Raw genomic sequence first — 19,585 nt, forward strand, 5'->3', positions numbered from 1 at the left:
TATCCGTCTAAAAAAAAGAAACAAAAAAAAAATACTTGAAGACACCTTCTTTTCATTCACTTTTATTTAGCTAGTAACTACTACATAAAGTGCAAGGTAGGCAGAGAATCAGACCCAAAGTGTTCATTTGCTGTATCTTCTGCAACATGTATAAATACTTTGCTTTAGGTACGTGCTGTAAGACAGCAAAAGCACTTACACTGCATCAGTTAATCAGACTGGGTCGATTCTTAACTCACTTCCCAAAGCCTTATAGAACTGAGTGTTGCACAAGGGTCCTGTGCGGTGCAAGGGCCAGATGTGGAGCACCAGCTATCCACAAAAATTTCACCAGTTGCATCTTTGTTAATTTATTGGTCCCTCCTCAGCTCTGCAGCACTCAGTAGATATATTAGCCCTTTGGAATAAATTCCAGCTTAGTCATGCTGTGAAACTATCCTGTTCATTGACCTTTTGGGCCTTGCACATTTATCCAAGGATTGGTCAGGGTCTGTCCAATTGCATAGAATACAATGGAGTATCTGGATACACTGAAGTAGAGAATACACTAGAGTATCTAGTATTTGCATTTTTCCTGAAACTTTTTTGGCCCCCACAAATCATTTATAGTACTGAAACGAAGCCAAATGGGGTTTTCTCATAATACTTCACCACCTGTGTACTGAATGGCAATGAAAAGATCAGATGTCTCATTGTTTTGGGTCAAAAAGAACATCCCGAGTGAAAAACAAAACAAAAACACGAGAAATGCAAACATGAGAACCTACACGTGTCTCCAGAATCAATCTGAATTCTGGAGTAAAAAGCAGATAAACAGGACAGTTTATGAATAATTTAGCATCCATAAACACAGCCAGCTGAATTATAACAAAAGCAGATTAGAGCTTTACCCAGCATTTACTGGGTATCTAAATAATGAAAGAAGCATCAATATAGTATTTTTTTCAGTTGAGATTGTGTCTCTAAACTCTACTTAAACACAGCTGATTCCTATAAGATTCCAATAAAAAGAGAAATATAAAGATAATGGAAGTTATATGCAAAAAATATTTAATACATTTTACCTGGCTGTGTTCTGGAGAAATACCACAATCCTAAAGAGGGTACTCACTAACAATTTCACTTTAGGGCTACGTCTACGAGTGTATGCTACATCGAAATAAGCTATTTTGATGAATAATGTCTACAAGTCCTCCAGGGCTGGTGCCGTCGACGTTCAACGTCGACGTTGGGCAGCACCACATCGAAGTAGGCGCTGCAGGGGAACGTCTACACGCCAAAGTAGCACACATCGAAATAAGGGTGCCAGGAACAGCTGCAGACAGGGTCACAGGGCGGACTAGCACTTCCAGGGCAACAGCTAGCCGCTCCCTTAAAGGGCCCCTCCCAGACACACTCAGCCTTCACAGCATGCGGTTTGCAGAGCCATAGGCATGCACAACTCGGGCGACGCAGTCATGGACCCCCAGCAGCAGCAGCAGCAGCAGCCAGAGGTCCACCCAGCCGCCCCTGTAGGAGCAGTGCTCGCCCTGCTTAATGCCATGCAGGAGGCAGCTGATCACATCCTAGCCACAGAGGAGGAGCTGCCCGCAGGGGAGGAGGAAGCAACCCCAAACCCTGCAGCCCCCCCACCCCCCCGCACACGCCGCTGGCTGTGGAGCTACCCCACGAGCACCGACTGGTGGGAGCGGCTGGTGCTCGGAGAGTGGGACGACGACCGCTGGCTCCAGAACTTTCGGATGAGCCGGCAGACATTTCTGGAGCTATGCCAGTGGCTCACCCCCGCACTCAGGCACCAGGACACCGCCATGCGGCGTGCCCTCAGCGTGGAGAAATGGGTCGGCATCACTGTCTGGAAGCTGGCCACTCCGGACAGCTACCGATCCGTGGGCCAGCAGTTTGGCGTCAGCAAGGCCACCGTCGGGGCTGTCCTCATGGAGGTAAAAGGAGCCACGGGGGGAGGGGGAGGCAGCCCTGGCAGGGGAGGGCCACACACACCCTGCACACCCCTCATTGGTGCTCTCCCATGTGCTTCCCCTGCAGGTCGTCCGTGCCATCAATGCCCTGCTCCTCCACAGGCTCGTGCGGCTTGGGGACCCGAATGCCGCCATCGTGGGCTTTGCTACCCTGGGCTTCCCCAGTTGCTTCAGGGCTCTGGATGGGACCCACATCCCCATCCGTGCCCCGGAGCACAGTGGAGGACACTACTTAAACAGGAAGGGCTACCACTCAGTAGTCCTCCAGGCCTTGGTGGACAGCCGGGGCCGCTTCCTGGACATTTATGTGGGCTGGCCTGGCAGCACCCACGACGCCTGAGTATTCCGGATTTTGGGCCTGTACTGCCGGCTGGAGGCGGGGACCTACATCCCCCAGAGGGAGATCCCTGTGGGGGACACCACCATGCCCCTCTGCATCATCGCAGATGTGGCATACCCCCGCCGGCCCTGGGTCATGCACCCTTACATGGGCCACCTGTCAGCCAGCCAGGAGAGCTTCAACATGCGCCTGAACCACGCGCACCAGGTGGTGGAGCGCACATTTTGCCACCTCAAAGGGCGCTGGAGGTGTCCCCTCACCCACCTTGATGCGGGCCCCACCAACATCCCCCAGATTGTGGGCGCGTGCAGCGCCCTCCACAACCTCGTCGAGAGCAAGGGGGAGGCATTCTTTCAGGGCTGGGCTGTGGAGGCTGGCAGGGCCGATGTGCAGCCACCCGCTGCCCCCAGTCGCCAGGTGGACCCCGAAGGGATTCGGGTCTGGGAGGCCATGCGGGCCCAGTTCGATGAGGCCGCGGGGTGAACACTGGCAGGCCCCCCACTGTACCCTACCCATCCTCCACAACACTCCCTGCCCCTACGCCCAGACCACAGAGCACCCAAGAGCACCCCCCCCATTTCTTGTAAATAAAAACACATGTTGTTCGTCAAACCAGAATATGTTGAACTCTTTATTATTATCATAACTATTTACAGCCAAAATAAATATTATATATATTATATGTATTATAAGATAAGATGACAGGCAAAAAAAGGGGAAGACAAGGAAGGGGAGAACTATTTACATGGGGGGGCAGGTATCATCATAACAACATAACAGGGGTCTAATACAAACTATTTACAAAAGACAAGTGAAGGGGATATATACAAAGGGGGAGGGGAGGCCACGTCCTGGGCCCCACAACCCCTAATGTCCAGTGCTGGGGGTGGGCGGCAGCGACCCGCGCCTCAGCCTCAGCCCTGGCCGGGGCTGGCTGGGGGCCTGGTGGACTGGGAGATATGGCCAGCGGGTGTCAGCAGGCCCCAGGTCCCCTCGGCGGAAGGGCCCTCGGTGGCGGATGGCAGTGCGATGGTGGGTGGAGCAGCGGATGGAGTGGCAGGTGGAGCAGACAGGGCGGGCAGAGCGGCGGCCGGCGTGGCATGGGGGGCCAGGTGGTCCGCAATGCGCTTGAACGTGCGCATAAAGGCCCCCCATGCCTCCTGGCGCCAGGCCAGAGCCCGCTCCTGAAGTGCAAGGCGCCGCTCCTCCACCCGCAGGTGCTGCTCGGAGACCTCCAGCTGCCGACGGAGGATCGCCAGCAGCTGGGGGTCTGTCGCCGTCCGGGAGTGCTGGCTCCACCGTCGTCCCCACCCTGGGGCCGGTCAGTGCTCCGCCGAGGGGTAGTCTGGACTGATGGCCCCAGTGGGCTCTCCGGGACCACTGACACCTTGCTGGCGCTCTCTGGTCCCTCTGATGGTGCAGCTGCAGAACACGGGGGGGAAGAAGAGTGGAGACAGCTGTTAGTGTGGGCCCCGAGCCGTGGCCCTTGTCCCCCCACCCCTCTGCTGCTGGTTCCCCATCCCCGTCCCTGGGAGATGCTGCTGCTGCTGCTGAGTGTCCCACCCCCTCCCCCCGGGGGACCCTAGGTTCCGCTCCCCCCCATCCCCAGGGATGGGGCATGGCACTGTCGTGCAGAGGGGGCAGGGGCTGATGCACTCCTCTGAGGGACATGCCACTGCTGTCCTTGGGGCCAGGGTCATCTGGGCATGTGGAGGGCCCTGGTCATGTCTGTTACCCCCACCCCTCAGCCCCGGGGGTGTGCACCGGGGGGGTACCTACCTGATGGTCCGCTCTCACGGTCGGGGGACACCCGGTGGGCGGACGCCCTGCTGGAGCTCCGTGACGGGATGTCGATCCGGAGCCCCCCATAGCTGAAGGAGGATCCCCCCTCCTCCTCCTCCTCCGGTGCCACAGGGGTGGGCTCCTGGGGGGGGCTCCTGGGGCGCGGGGTTTACCTCCGGGGCGGACTCCGCCTCCGGAGCCTGCTGGGGCTTGTCGGCCGAGGTATCAAGAGTGGCCAGAGGGCAGGAGGTGTGCCGGGGACCCAGGATGGACCTGAGCTCCCTGTAAAAGGGGCAAGTGACTGGGGCAGCCCCAGATCAGCCGGCCGCATCCCAGGCCTGGGCGTAACCCTGCCGCAGCTCCTTCACCTTACTCCTGACGTGGTCAGGAGTGCGGGCAGGGTGACCCCGGGCGGCCAGGCCCTCGGGCCAGCCGAGCGAACACATCCACGTTCCGCCTCTTGCTCCCCATTACCTGGAGCACCTCCTCCTCACTCCAGAGCCCCAGCAGGTCCTGAAGCTCGGCCTCCATCCAGGAGGGGCCCTGCTTCCTTTTGCCAGGCTCGCTGCTGGGCTGGGAGCCCTGGCTCCCCTTGGGGGGGTGCCCTGGGGATGCTTGGGGGGCTGGTGGGCGGCCATCACAGCTGGGGGGGGTGTCTGTGGCTGCAGAGGGGCGTGCAGGCTGGCCGCATGGCTGGGCTGCCGCCTGCACGTGCTCTCAGCTTCCTGCACAGGAAGGCAGGGGGCAGGGACCTTTAAGGGGCCACTGCACGCGGTGACCATCATCAAGCTCAGGGGCTGGAGAGAGCGTCTCTCAACCCCTCAGCTGATGGCCACCATGGCGGACCCCGCTATTTCGATGTTGCGGGACGCACAACGGCTACACGTGCCCTACTTCGACGTCCAATGTCGAAGTATGGCACTATTCCCATCCCCTCATGAGGTTAGCGACTTCGACGTCTTGCCGCCTTACGTCGATGTCAACTTCGAAACAGCGCCCTCCATGTGTAGCCGTGGCAGGCACTATTTCGAAGTTGGTGCAGCTACTTCAAAGTAGCCGGCACGTGTAGACGCAGCTTAGCTGAGCAGCAGAGATACTTTATTCCTTATAAAGTTTTTCAAAAAGTCATTTTGGTAAACGACTTTCTGGTGAATGGAAATGTTAAGGGTATTTAGAGATGGCTTTATATTATAATCTGGATTTTTTTTCTTCCCAATATAAGCACTGCACCAAATAATTACTTCAGTGAAATATGGTCAGTTTTACAGACAACAATATTATTGTAATATTATAAGTAACTATATGCCTAAACTGTCAGTTGACTTGGCTTTGTACAAATAACCACAGAAATGTTCAAATAGCACCGCCCCTATGTAACACCAGCAATATCAAAATACATATGTAAATAATGAAAAAATTAGGTCCTGCTCTGACAAGCTGCCCCACACAGGTGGATGTCTGAGCCTGCAAATATCCCTTCTTACTTCTGTGAGGTTCTGCCTGGGTGCAAAATGGGGTCTATTTGCAGCACCTTGTAGGATGTTTTTTTTTCTTTTTTCTGGGGGGGTGTGGTGGTGTTGTGTGGGGGGGAATTTAAAAAAAAGATTGCAAGGAACTAAATGGTACCTGTGTTGCCCTGAAGGCCTCTCAGCTCCTGTGTTTTCTCTAGGAGGAGATCAGCAGCTCGCAGGATCAGTCTGTAAATTCCTGCTCCTCTGGACTTTCTGCACTTGGCTTCACCTCTTCTAGGACATGGAGCTGCTCTGATCTGCAGCTGATCTTCGGGCCTCTGGTGGCTGTCAGCACCACTGGCAACATTCCTTCATCTTTCTACTATGTTCCATATCTGTTCCTGACCACTGCCACCAAAAGGTGTTTCCCCATCATTCTACTCTTGCTTCATTTATGCCAATCAAAACCGGATTAGGATGTAAAAAGTCTGTGTCATTTTATGCATGAAGCCCCATTCTGTGCCAGCAGCACGCTCACTCACTCTCTCTGTCTTTTAATTCAGCTGTTGTAGACTCAGGATGCATCTACACTATGAGATAAAATAGATTTATTAATATTGATTTTTAACTCTGGAGTTTATACATTCGATTTTGGCCATCCTCACCTCCACACATGCTCTTCACAAAGTCGACCTACTGCTGCCACAGTCAATTGGCAAACATTGACTCTTGCAGTAAGGGATTTTGGGAAACTATCCCACATTTCCCTCATCCCTGTAGCATTCTGGATATGTTTGCTGGTCTTTGACTTCATCTTCCCACATTGCATTTTCCTCATTCCCCTCCTGCGTTAAGTGAAATAGATCCATTTTCCCATCGGAAGAAAGGAAAAATAGGATATCCACAGAGATGGCAAAAAAGTTAACAGAAATCTCTCTCTTATGTAACTGAATTCTCAGCTGGCCATCCAGACTGCCCCGCCCCCATGACTGCAGCAGTTCCCTGTATATTATACATGGACCCTGAAAAACTTGAAGAAAGAGATGATAGGAAAGTTTTTGAAAAAAGAGAGTTGCTGAGGGGAGGGTTTTGGGTTTTCTGGTGCACTATAAGGCTTCTGTGTACAGGCTGTGTTCTCAACTGGCCATCCACTGACTATCCCCTCTCCTATGGTTGCATCCAATCCCTGAAAATAATACAGGGAGTGACTATATTCTCAAAGTTAGAAGAAAGAGGACAGAAAAGGTTAGGAAAAAAAGATCTTTGCCTTCCCCTTCACTACACAGACATTGCCAACACGGGAGATGGCAGCGAAATCTCATAAACTGAAATTAGAAGGGAAACAGAAATCTTAATTCGTGCTCCACCCTGTATTTTTTTTGGGGGGGGAAGCTCAAAACATGAATAAAGAGAGGGAATGTTAAACAAAAGATTTTATAACAGATACATCAAAGCAGTGGGTGCCTGCAATGGGCAACAAGCGCCCAAAAATATTTTTGGCAGGGAGGGTTGTGATCTGTGGCTTCAGAGCTGGTTGAAACGTACAAGTAGTTGAAGTATCTTAGCCACCATGGGAGACTTCCCCCGGCGGCAGCAAGCCCCCAAAAATCTTTCCTACCCTTGGAGCCCTAATCATGTGCAAGTCAGGACATGGCGTTGCCTGGCAGCATGGTCAGCACCAAATAGGAGACAGATCCTTTTATTGGTTCAGGGGCCATCCATGTGATGTGGTTGAGCATGGGAACTACCCTGATGGCATGGTGCCTGTGGGGGAGGGTGGAGGTTTTGCACACAAATGTAAACTGTTGAGAAGAAGTTTCTTGGCCTCTTATGTATGCATGATGCCCACAACAGCCTTGTTGCCACTTAGTGCGGTCGGGCAGAAGCTGGTGCCAGGCAGCTCAGAAAAAAATACCGAGTGTAGAGACAGAACTATGAACTTTGCGCTAGGGCCATTGGTAATGGGCAGATGCTCTCACAGAGCTAATAGCAAAGACACAAAGACATTTCTCAGGCTGTCAGACAAACATGGGCCCACAGCTGCAGGCTTGCTGTTCCCACTTTGAAATTCACAGTCTTCCTGTTATCTAATTCCAGAGCACCTGGAGAGCAGTGGCCAGAGTGGAGCACTAAGGGGCATTGTGGGTTACATACAGGACACCTCTGGAGGCTAATAAATTTGATTTTAAGATGTGGTGCTTCCACACGGGACTTTATTCAAATTTTTAAATCTGAGCTTGACACTATATCCATCAGATACCAACAATATTATGATATTGATATTGGTGCTCAATAAATCGAGCTAATGGTACTTACAGTGAAGACAGTCACGTGGTAATATTGATCTAACTGCTTTAAATTCAAATTTATTTTCTAATGTACAGGCTGCCTCAGTCACAAGTGACATCTAAATAAGCCAATTTCCAGAAGCTTCCAAAAAAAAGATCCTGTTCAAAAGCATTTTCAGCAATAAGTTTGTTTATCTTGTAATATAAAGTGCATATGTGACATTCAATTAATTATTTTACACCATCAGATATTTCTGATTCCCAAACTTTCAATGGTTCAAAGCTCTACCACAGAGAGCGCCTTGCTCAGGCCTGTAACTGAGCACGTCATCCCAAACATGTGAGGACTCTGTTGACTCAGGTAAATCATTTTAATTTCCATCTTTAAATAACCCTTATTGAAAATTATTTGTGCACCTTATTTTCTGTGGCATCATCTTATACCTACAGCTTGCTTGTTGATTCTTTGATTCTTTAGTCTTCTCATTTTTTACCTAAAGGTCATCTTATTGATTCTACTTCCAACTCAGTTGCAATGACTGGCAAATCTTTTAGTTATCTAACCACTGTACTCTTATAAGGAACAACTATTAAGTCTTTAGCTTATTGATTTTTCCAATAAACCCAAGTGATGAAAATTATTTATTTAATATTATATTAAACTATTAAGTACTATTTTCTCCTCCCTCAAATTTACTTAGGCTATAGTCAATTTTTCTCTTGAAGTGTTTTCAAATAATCCTATGGAGATTAAACAATTGTGTTTCACTAAATTAATACAACAGAAAAATAAGGGCAAAATAAATGATGTGCAGGCTCACAGGCAGGAAAAGTGCCAGAAGTTGGAAGAATCCAATGGTTGGTATAAGAATAACCCAACAGAAGCATGTTCCAGATCCCACAAAAGTCATTGGGAATTTTGTCACTAACTTCAGTGAAACAGGAGCCAACAAAAAGGCACTGCAAAGTTGCTATATAAAGATTTAACAAAAGCCTGTTTTTAAACTTCAAGTTACATCTCTGGAAATATCCTCTCTTATAAAGTGTACTATACCAAATGTCTAAGTACGATAAACTTTTGCAGGAAATGGGATATTGCCACAATTTAAAAGTTTCCAAGTGTCTTCTCTATAAATAATTTTATGACACTGACAGCGTATTGCATTTAACTTCAGAGCATGTTGGATTATTATTTCAACGTTTAAGAACTATTCAGAAAGCTGGACATACACAAACCCAAGGGGCTACATCTAATGCACCTGAGGGGGCTGAGGGGTTCGGCTAACGTGATTACAGAGCCACTGGCTGTTATCTTTGAAAACTCCTGGTGATTTGGGGTGGTCCCAGATGATTGGAAAAAGGCAAATATAGTGGTCATCTTTAAAAGGGGAAGAATGAGAATTTGGGGAACTACAGATCTCCCAGCCGCACCTCAGTCCCTGGAAAAATCATGGAAAGGATACTCAAGAAATCAATTTTGAAGCATTTGGAAAAGAGGAAAGTGATTATGAACAGTTAATATGGATGTATCAAAGAAAAATCATGCCTCACCATCTTCACTATCTTCCACAACAAAATTGGCTCTGTACATGTGGGAAAAGTGTTGGATGTGATACACCTGGACTTTAGCAAAGCTTTTAGTATGGTCTCTCAAAGTATTCCTGCTGGCAAGTTCAAGATGTATGGATTGGATAAATCCGTAAAGTGGATAGAAAGCTGGTTAGATCATTGGTCTCAATGGGTTGTGATCAAAGGCTCAATGGCTGTTTGGAGATCAGTGTTGGTCCCAGGGTCAGTTTTGTTCAACATCTTCATTAATGACCTGGATGATGGACTACACCTTCTGCATATTATTGGGTGATACTAAAATAGGGGCAGAGGTAGATATGCTGGAGCAGGGGTCTGCAACCAAAACAGTGAGAAGAGCTGTTTTTTTTTTTTAAATTCAGTTACAAAAGTAATACTTCAAGACCTAGAATGTATGTGAACATGAGACAGTCCTTAATAAATAACGTCAACCCATATTTTTTGTAACCATACTTTTTGCACAATGATTTGTACCAGTTAGAAATTTTAAGTAACCTTCACCTCTGGATTGGAGAGCAAATGAGGACAAGAAAAATGCTGTGCCTGGGGATAGGCTTTTAAGCAAGAAGGAGCAATGTTTGCATCAACCCTACACGCCGCTCCCTCACCCCCTGATTCCTAGGCTCTTGGCACAAAAACCTGCCCCCATGTCCACTCTTTACCCACCACAGCCCCCAAATCTGTCCCCATCCCCAAGCTTGGCCCATATCCCACAAATCTGCCCTCCCACACCCTGAGGATTAACTCGTCTCAGCCCCAAACTCACCCCCTCATTCCCACACTTAACCCCCTCTCAGCCACAAACCCACCCACCCCCATTCCCAGAATTAACCCACCTCATCCAATGAGCTCCTCCAGCTGCACATGCCGCCTCTTCTCCTCTACAGGCTCCCCTCCCCAATGCTCTCCGGCAGGTTTAACTCTGTCCCCCCTGTAGCCCAGGCGCCTCCCCACTCCGCCGCTGCTGAAATGATGGAACTAAATGTAATTGCTTTAGTGGCCGCCAGGCCATTGGGAGGGATCCGGCCATTAATCCAATTAAATTTACTTCCATTATTTCAGCCACGACAGGGCAGGGAGCCGCAAGACGAGTCAATGGCCACAGCACCCATAGCTGCAATTGACTCCTTAAAGAGCCACACGCAACCCCAGAGCTGCAGGTTGCTGATCCCTGTGCTGGCAGATAGGGATAAGATCCAGAGTGACCTCAACAAATTGGAGGATTGGGTTAAGAGAAATCTGACGAGGCTTCACAAAAACAAGTGCAAGGTCCCAAATGCTGCTACAGGTTGAGGGCTGACTAGCTAAGGACAAAACTGGCTGAGTTTTGGCTAAGTTTTGCAGAAAAGGTCTTGGCCATTACAGTGGATGAGAAGCTGGAAATGAGTCAACAATGTGCCCCATATAGCCAAAAAGGCTAATGGCATACTGGGCTGAATTTGTAGGAGCACTGCCAGCAGATCTCGGGAAGTCATTATTCCCTTATATTCGGCAATGGAGAAGCCACATCTGGACTATTGTATCTAATTCTGAGGGCCCCCCATTACAAAAAATGATGTGGATGCATTGGGGAGAATCCAGTGGAGGGCAACAAAAATGATTTGGGGGCTGGAGCACATGACTTATGAGGAGGGGTTGGGGAGATTTGATAGCAGCCTTCGACTACCTGACAGGTGATGACAAAGAGGATGGAGAAAGGCTGTTCTCAGTGGTGACAGATGACAGAATGAGGAGCAATGCTTGCAAGTTGCAGTGGAGATCTAGATTGGACATTAGGAAAAAGCTATTTCACCAGAAGGGTGGTGAAGCACTGGTATAAGGTTACTCAGAGAGCTGGTAGAATTTCCATTCCTAGAGTTTTTAAGTCCTGGCTTGACAAAGCCTTGATGGGGATGATTTAATTGGGATTAATCCTGATTTAAGCAGGTGTTTGGACTTGATGACATTCCTGAGATCTCTTCCAACCCTATGATTCTAATGCATGCTTGTCCTAATAATATTATTTTCTCAAAATAAATGGAACTAACTGCTTGAGCCAAGGACAACGAGATAGACAAACATGGAAGACTTAGCTGCATACATACAATTGCTCTCACTCTTTTCTGGCAGGTTTTGTATCCTATAGTATACTCTGTCTGCACTCTGTACACACACACGCATGCACGCACGCATGCACACTATACAGTAATATAGCTTATATCTCTTACTTGCATTCCATACCTGTTTTATATTCTGTGCTCGATCATCACACAAAAAGCCCAATTAACCCGTTTTCTGCAGGGACCAAGTGCAGAATATGAAAAAAGATCTGCGAAGCAGAGTATGGATTTGTTGGGTGGTCTGAATATCAGAATTTTCCCTTTAACTGTAATTTCCAATGTGTACTAGCTACAAATCACATAGCCAATGCTATTCTGGTACTTTTACCTATATAATTAATTCCCATGAGAAATGGTGTCATGGTTCTCTTCTGCGACACTATTCAAATGCAGAAGAAGATTGATATGCAGTACTGGAGAATTCTCAAAGGGTTGCTATTTATGTGGATAATTATTATTTTCTAAAAATCAATAAGTCCAGTCTCAAGCACCTCATATATGCTTCTAAAGCTTGTATCATTACACATTTTAGAGCTATAGAGTGCAAGAAAAAGCAAAGATGTGGACTTGTGTATGTTATGTTCTTAATCTTTAAACAAAGGAAAATATAAGAGACCTGGAAAATGTAAACAACATTTCAAAATTATGAATGAAGAAAAAAAACAGATCCTGATCTGGGTGTAAATTTGCATAGCTCATTGGCCTCATTGGAGCTATGCCAATTTATATCAGCTGTGGTTCTGGGTCTCATTCTTTCTAATGTAGGCAGCCAGGAAAATTATTGCCATTGGTGCAGAGCTTGGTGTATGAAATATTAAAGCTTTATATTGGATTTTATGTTTATATTTAAATGAGTAACAGTCTGCTTTTTAATTTACATAAAAAAGTTATTAATGTTGAGTAAAATAATTCTTCTTTACCACATAGAAATCATACTACTGGCATTCTATAGCATCATACATTTATACTTCATGTAATCAATTTATTATGGGCCTGTTATTTTGAAATATAGATTATAAACAGAAGAATCAGTATAGTAGCTTCAAACTCAGACATTCCCACTGACAGATCTGTTATAAATGGTGTTCCATTTTTTATATACCTTTGGTCCCTAAATCTTATCATACTGTTTTCGAAATGCAAGATAAAAGTATCACTGTCATATAAATTGACAGAGGTGAAGCTATATCACAGTTTGTCATACCAGAATGTGAAAGCCCTTTAAGAGTTTCTTTTGTGATCTGCCAATCTGTCAGCCAATGCTGACTGCTGAGAAACCACTGGTCTTTGCAGGCCTAAAGCAAAATTCTGAAAGATTCTATTTAATGAGTTTGTGAGTAATACTGTGGTGCTTCTAGCAAAGCAGGTGCAGAACCTTATTTTTGCCGTAACAGTCAAATATTTTTATACCAGTATGCTGCTTTGATGGAAAACAAGATCATGCTCTCAACAATGGAGACATTACAAAGACACCCTGGTGGGTATAAAATGAAAAAGCAGTCCAGCAGCACTTTAAAGACTAACAATTCATTAGATGATGAGCTTTCCTGGGGCAGAACCACTTCTTCAGATCTGGAGATAGTAATGGTATGATGGTTTTATAACACAGAGATTAAAAATTATAAAATAAAAACTGACAAATCAGATACATACGACAGAAGGGGTGGGCGAAGTGTGGGTGAAAGGGAGAGAATTACTAACTGTAAGTGTCCTACCTGCTTACGAATAACAGACAGGGAAGCAGTCTACAACACTTCCTGCAGCTCCTATTTGCCAGAAACAGTGATCTGTGGCAAACAGGAGCTTCAATCGCCCAGACATGCAGAAGTGCTGAGAAATGCAATGGTGGTGGCCCACCAGTGGCTAACCCTGGTGAACTGCCACTGTTTTATTGCTAACCCTGTACTACAGAATGAGCATAAAACCATTGGGGTCTCTGCTTGGAATGCGTGATCTTTCCAATAACATAAAAATAACCTTCTTCATCAACAATTGTTGATGCTGGATTGTTTTTATGGGTATCACTGTGTCTTTCACTGTTTCTTTTTTCCCTTCTGCATTTTGAAATGCTTTCCTGTACCTGAAGTATCAGTACCAACACCTGAAATTTCTCTACATCCATACAGATTCTAAACAGATATCAGAACTAGGAAAGAAAAATGAAGATGGAGGAGGCAACTTTCTCATGGATATTTATTTTATGAGAGGAAAGTACAATCACATTTTTGATCTTGAAGCATGGATCTCACAATGATCCCATCAAATATCTATGAGAGAGAAGACTCAGACTTTAAGGTGAGAAGGAACCATCACAATCAATTAGTCTGACTTCCTGCACACTGTAGGGCACAAAATTGCCTCCACCTACTCCTGTATTGGAAACCTCTGTTTAAAGGCTTCAAGTTAAAGAGAATTCACAATTTATAGTAGTTTAAACCTGGTGATCCATGAACCCCGGTGCAGAGAAAGGTGCAACCCCCCAGGGTCTAAGCCAATCTTGTCTAGGGAAAATGCTTTCCCAACCTCAAATATGGCAATACACTGAGAACAGGGGCAAGACCCACCAGGCAGATACTTGAGAAAGAATTCTCTGTAGTAACTCAGAACCCTCCCCGTGTAGCCTCTCATCTCCAGCTACTGGCAATTTTTGCTATTGGCAGTCACATGGATCATACTGTCCAATATATCAATTTATCAAGCTCAATCCTGTAACAAGTTAGGTTTCATGCCCCCACTACTCCTCTCTTAGGGCTGTTGCAGAATGTCACTCCTCTGATGGTTAGAAACCTGCACTTAGTAACTTTTCTCCCTCCCTGACATTTAAATCTCTAAGGTATTATAGAAAGTACTTACAGCTCCTATCAATCTTACATTGTTTAGACTAAAGCCAAGCTCTGAATTTCGACCTGTACGATAGGCTTTTCATTCATTGGATCAGTTAGCAACCCTTCTTTGCACACATTCCAGTTTGAATTACTCTCTCTTGAATATGGAAGGCCAGAATTGTACACATTATGCCAGAAGAGGTCTCACCAGTGCCTTGCATAATGGTGCTAATACTTACCCAGCTTCTATTAGAAATATACCTTGCCTGATGCATTTTAGGATTGCATGAAACTTTTTCATAGCTGTATTACATTGACAGCTCATAGTCATCCTATGATCAAGCAGTACACCCAAGTCTTTGTCTGCCTCTATCGCTTCCAACTGTTAAGTCTCCACTTTGTAGCAAAACTCTTGTTCTCAGTCTGATGTGACAACCTAAAGAATTTGAAATCTTTCTAACTGCCTCTCATCAGCTGCATCTCTAGGACTAGATCGAAGGCCAAGCACACAATCGGAACAACGGGAGCTGGTTATATGTATGGGTATGGGGAAGGAATCCACACCTCTAACACCCTGAGGTGGCTGAAGAATCACCTGATAACCTGAACTAGCTTGCCACATTTGCAGCACTCCATACGGGGCAAGAATGAAAATCCGTGCAGCAGGGGATCCAGCGAACAGAACAGTGTGAAATGTTTTGCCTGAAACATTTCCCAGCAAACAAACAAAATTAGAAAACAGACTTGGCAACAGTGAACATTTCATGCATTTGTTTTAACTTCACTGAACTATTTCATTTAAAAATGAAACAAAAAATGAAGCATTTTACATTTTCAAAATTAAATGATTCATTGTTTCTATTCAAAATGACACCTCAAAACTATTTTTAATTTTGTTTAAAAATAAACAAAGAGGAAAATGACATTTTCTTACCTTTGCATTGTAGGGAATATAATGTTTTGATAAAGCCTCAGGAGTGTGCATCCATGTTTTGTCTGAAAAAAAGCAAACAAAAATGCATTGGATTAAATATATTATCAAGTCCTACTGTAATTTTTACTGCATCAATCCCCATAATTTTATTAAGATTAGTATATTTCTATCATAAGTAATTAAAATGTCCCCATTACCATAGGATCTGAGTGCTTCACAGACCTCAGTGAATTTGTCTTTTTTAGGTAAAGTAGTAATATTATCCCATTTTTAGAAAGGAGGCACAGAGAGGCTAATGAGCACATTTACAAAGGTACCCAATATGTCAACATGCAGATAGGGACCTACTGGGATTTTCAAAAGTGCTAAGGAACTTCAATCTTTGATCTCAAAAGATACGTATTCGCATCATTAGGCACCTAAATGCCTTTAAAAATCTGGCTCGAACAAACTTGTCTCTGATCAGACAGAAAATTTGTGGCTGATCAAGCACCTCACTGTAAGTTTCTCCAGGCTCAGGCTAGTACAGTAAACTCTTTCATATCCAGCAGCCCCAGGACTGGAAGGTTGCCAGATATTCAAATATTCTAGATAATAGGGAGGTACACATAGCAATGCATAAAACCACAGAAAAACAAGACTAGATTTAAGAAACAAACAAAAATGTATAGACAGTAATTTATTTACCAACAACAGTATTATTGTACACTGTAAACTTGTAAGGTGCGTCTACACTTGCATCCCTCTTTCGAAAGAGGTATGCAAATGAGGTAAATTTAAAATGCAAATGAGGTGTAAATTTGCACGCGACACCTCATTTGCATATGCTAATTTTGAAAGAAGAAAGCCTGTGTAGATGCTGCTCTTTCGAAAGAAAGCCCATCTTCGAAAGAATCCTTCTTCCCTTTATTTAATGGGCAGAAGGATTATTTCGAAGATGGGGTTTACTTTCAAAAGAGCAGCATCTACACTGGCTTCCTTCTTTCGAAAGCTCTTTTGAAATTAGATATGCAAATGAGGTGCCATGTATGCAAATGTATGCCTCATTTGCATTTTCGATTTGCCTCATTCACATACCTCTTTCAAAACAGGAATGCAAGTGTAGACGCACCCATACCGTATTTGCTGCATTTCTTTGTACAGTAAATCCTCCATTCAACGGACCAATGGGGGTGGAGAGCTGTCCTTTATTACCAAAAGTCCATTAAACGTGAGGGTTTACTGCCCGCCAGGTCCCTGAGCCCCAATCCCACCCCACATTCCCGCCCAAACAAACCAAACCAAAAACAACAACAAAAAACTGCCACTTGCCAGAGCCGCTGCTGCTGGAGGGGCTGCTGGACCCTGCTGTGACTGGAACCCTGCCATGCGGCTGGAGATGCCTTGCTGCATGCGGCTGGAGGTAGCCTGCCACATGCAGCTAGACCTTGCAAGGCAGGAGGGACCACCTTGCAGCCTAGAAGAACTGCTGCTACCAGCAGAGCTGCATATGTTCCTCCAACCAGGGGTGGGGCACATATGTAAGTGCCTGTGTACACACCCAATCTCTGGTGGGAAAAGCACGTGGGAGCTCTGGTAGAGGAGGTGGTGGCTGCTCCAGGCCTCAGCAGTGGTAAGTTCCTTTTTTGGAGGGTGAGGGAATTAAGATTTTATGGATCCCAGCGGACTTTGTGAACAACAAGACCAAATAAGCAATGTTAACCTAGATAAGAAACAAATTTGATTATCCAGAAAGACTTTGTGACTTTTTAATGATATACTCTAACTTAGCTTTTCAGACTGTGCACCTATAAGATTTTCCTTTATGATCATCTTTCACAGAACTTAAAATAAGATTTGGAGTGTTATTTCAATCTTTCTGATATTTTCTTCACCACTTCCAAACAATTACTGTATATTAACCTTTTTCTGATGTATTGTTTGTATATCTATAAAACTGTGTTTCATAGATTTCTTTATTGTGTTCATTTCTTGAAAATCAATAAAAACAATAAACCAAAAGCAAACCCGTTATCTTAAGTACTTCAGGAAGGAAGATTTCAATAAAAAATAATCATGTCTTAAACTATGTTAACAATTAGGACCAGAGTTTTAAAACTGTAATTGTTCACTGGATGGCCTAAATAAAATTGCATGTTTTCCTTTAACAATCCATCTAATAAACACACACTGTTGTCTTCCTTTTCTTTTTGTGAATTTTATTATGCTGTGATAATGTGTTAACTGCTTGCTGCAACACATTTGTCTTTCCTTTTCTTTGTAATGACTATTTAGAATGCCTATTTTGTGTAAAAACAATCTGCTAAGGTTTCAGAAAAATAATTCCAAACACCAGAAGTTTAGAAATCCACATAAAGCATGATGCAGAGGAGAAATTAAAAGTTTGGCTTAGGGCAATGTTTTTCAAATGACTTGATGTCATTCTTGACTTTTTTTAAGTTTTTGATGAATTCCTTAACTCATGGGGAACAGCACTTACATATACATAACACTCTTCTCATTTGAGTTAGTGTGTTATATTTCCAGAATCTGGAACTTCATTGAATGAACTAGCACAAGAGTAATATTAGACAATAATCTGCCCTTCCATCAGCACATGCAATTCTCTTTGTCTTCCATGAGTTTACACAGACATAACTAAATAGTTAACTTTTTCTGTTAATAATTTCACACTTGTTTAGCAGCTGGGTTATGAAATAAAACTGATTAAGCATATCTGCCATTTCATAATTGAATCATATACCAGCATGGTCACACATTGGACTTTCAAGAGGGTACAGTCCCTGCTGTTCTCATTTTTTCTCCATCTAGAGTTTTTAACCTAGCAAATTTCTCTTCAACTTCTCCGGCTCTCTGCAAGCTGTGGAGAAAGCCAATCAAGTGAGGAGAGAGCCCGAGAAGCTGAAGAGAAATCTGCCAGACAAACTCCAGATCCAGAAACTCCAGATCCAGCAGGGACTGTACTGTACTTGGAAGTGTGATTATGTTGGCATATGGATTGCATAGCTGGAACTGGCATATTAGAAATTGATTTGTCCTGCCCCACAGTGGGAGGTCATTGGGAGAAACTCTCCTGTCAGCTTCTCTTACAGTGAGGAGCGCAGGGATGATGGCAGAACCTCGTCAGATTTCATTTGACCCAATGTTTCAATCTATCTAGAGTAATCCCTTGAAACGCAAAATTTCAAGTTGCGTTTAACTTGCATTAAGACAAGTTAAATGCAACTCAAAATCCCACTCCCCCCAGCTCTAGCTCAACCCCCCTGGCCCCGCATAGCCCTGGTTCAGCCCCAACTCCCTGTCCCACACAGTCCCAGTTCAACACCCCCAGCCCTGGTTCAAACCACCGAGGCCTGGCTCACCCTGCCACACGTGGCCGTGGCTCATGCCCCCCCCCATGGCCACACAGCCCCAGCTCAACTTCCCCTGCCCCCTAGTGCCCTAACCCACCCCAGGTTTAACCCCGCTTTGCCCCTCCCACATCCCCAACTCACTACCAGGCTTAACCCTCCCTTTCAAAAGGAGCTTCAGGTGCTCCTGCAGCTTACCTGGCTGCAGAATGTGCATTCCGCCAGGGAAAAAAAGCTCCCCCCCCCCCGACTTAGGCAAAATTCGAGTTATGAGAGGGTGCGTCGGAACACAATCGTCGCATGACTAATGGGACTACTGTACATCATTCTGCACTTTATCGATACCCTCTAGTGTATCTACCCGTCTCTACATCTTATGTCATCTGCAAACTTGTAGAAGGTGCAATCCATCTCATCATCCATAGCATTAATGAAGACATTGAACAAAACCAGCTCCAGGACCAACCCATGGGGCACCCCACTTAATACCAGCTACCAACTGGACATCGAGCTGTTGACCACCACCCAATGAGCTCCATGAGCTAGCCAGCTTTCTATCCAACTTATAGTTCATTATCTTAAGCCACATTTCTTTAACTTGCTGGCACATGACTGTATTGTTTCAGGATCAAGCAAACGATAACGAGGTTTGACGAAGTGGGTATTTGCCCATGAAAGCTTATGCTGCAAAAATCTGCTAGTCTCTAAGGTGCCACAGGACTTTTTCTCTTTATTTTTTTCAGATACCTACTAACATGGCTACCCCTCTGAAGCAAGAGATAGTAGTACAAGTGAGAGAGTGGCCCATGGTTCTGCTGAGGTGTATCCAGGCAACCCCCCCCCCGCCCCTTCCTGAATACCTTCACAGCACAAAGATACTGGGTCATTGTGAAGCCTCCCGGGGTAAGGGGATGCCCTCCTTGTACTCTTCTTCCCTAGGGATTGGGTGACAG

At 45.4% G+C, this 19,585-nt stretch overlaps 1 protein-coding gene across 2 annotated transcripts in view; it reads right to left on the minus strand.

Moving 5' to 3' along the window:
* GULP1 (GULP PTB domain containing engulfment adaptor 1) overlaps nucleotides 1–19,585 on the minus strand; it is a 345,309-nt gene that overhangs the window by 122,712 nt on the left and 203,012 nt on the right. For both annotated transcript variants that reach the window (XM_075000987.1, XM_075000986.1), the window contains exon 5: nucleotides 15,283–15,344. In XM_075000987.1, coding sequence (XP_074857088.1) covers nucleotides 15,283–15,344 — 62 coding nt within the window. The remainder of the gene's footprint in view (nucleotides 1–15,282; nucleotides 15,345–19,585) is intronic.

Source organism: Carettochelys insculpta, chromosome 8 (genome assembly GCF_033958435.1).
Source record: "Carettochelys insculpta isolate YL-2023 chromosome 8, ASM3395843v1, whole genome shotgun sequence".
Classification (NCBI taxonomy): Eukaryota; Metazoa; Chordata; order Testudines; family Carettochelyidae; genus Carettochelys; species Carettochelys insculpta.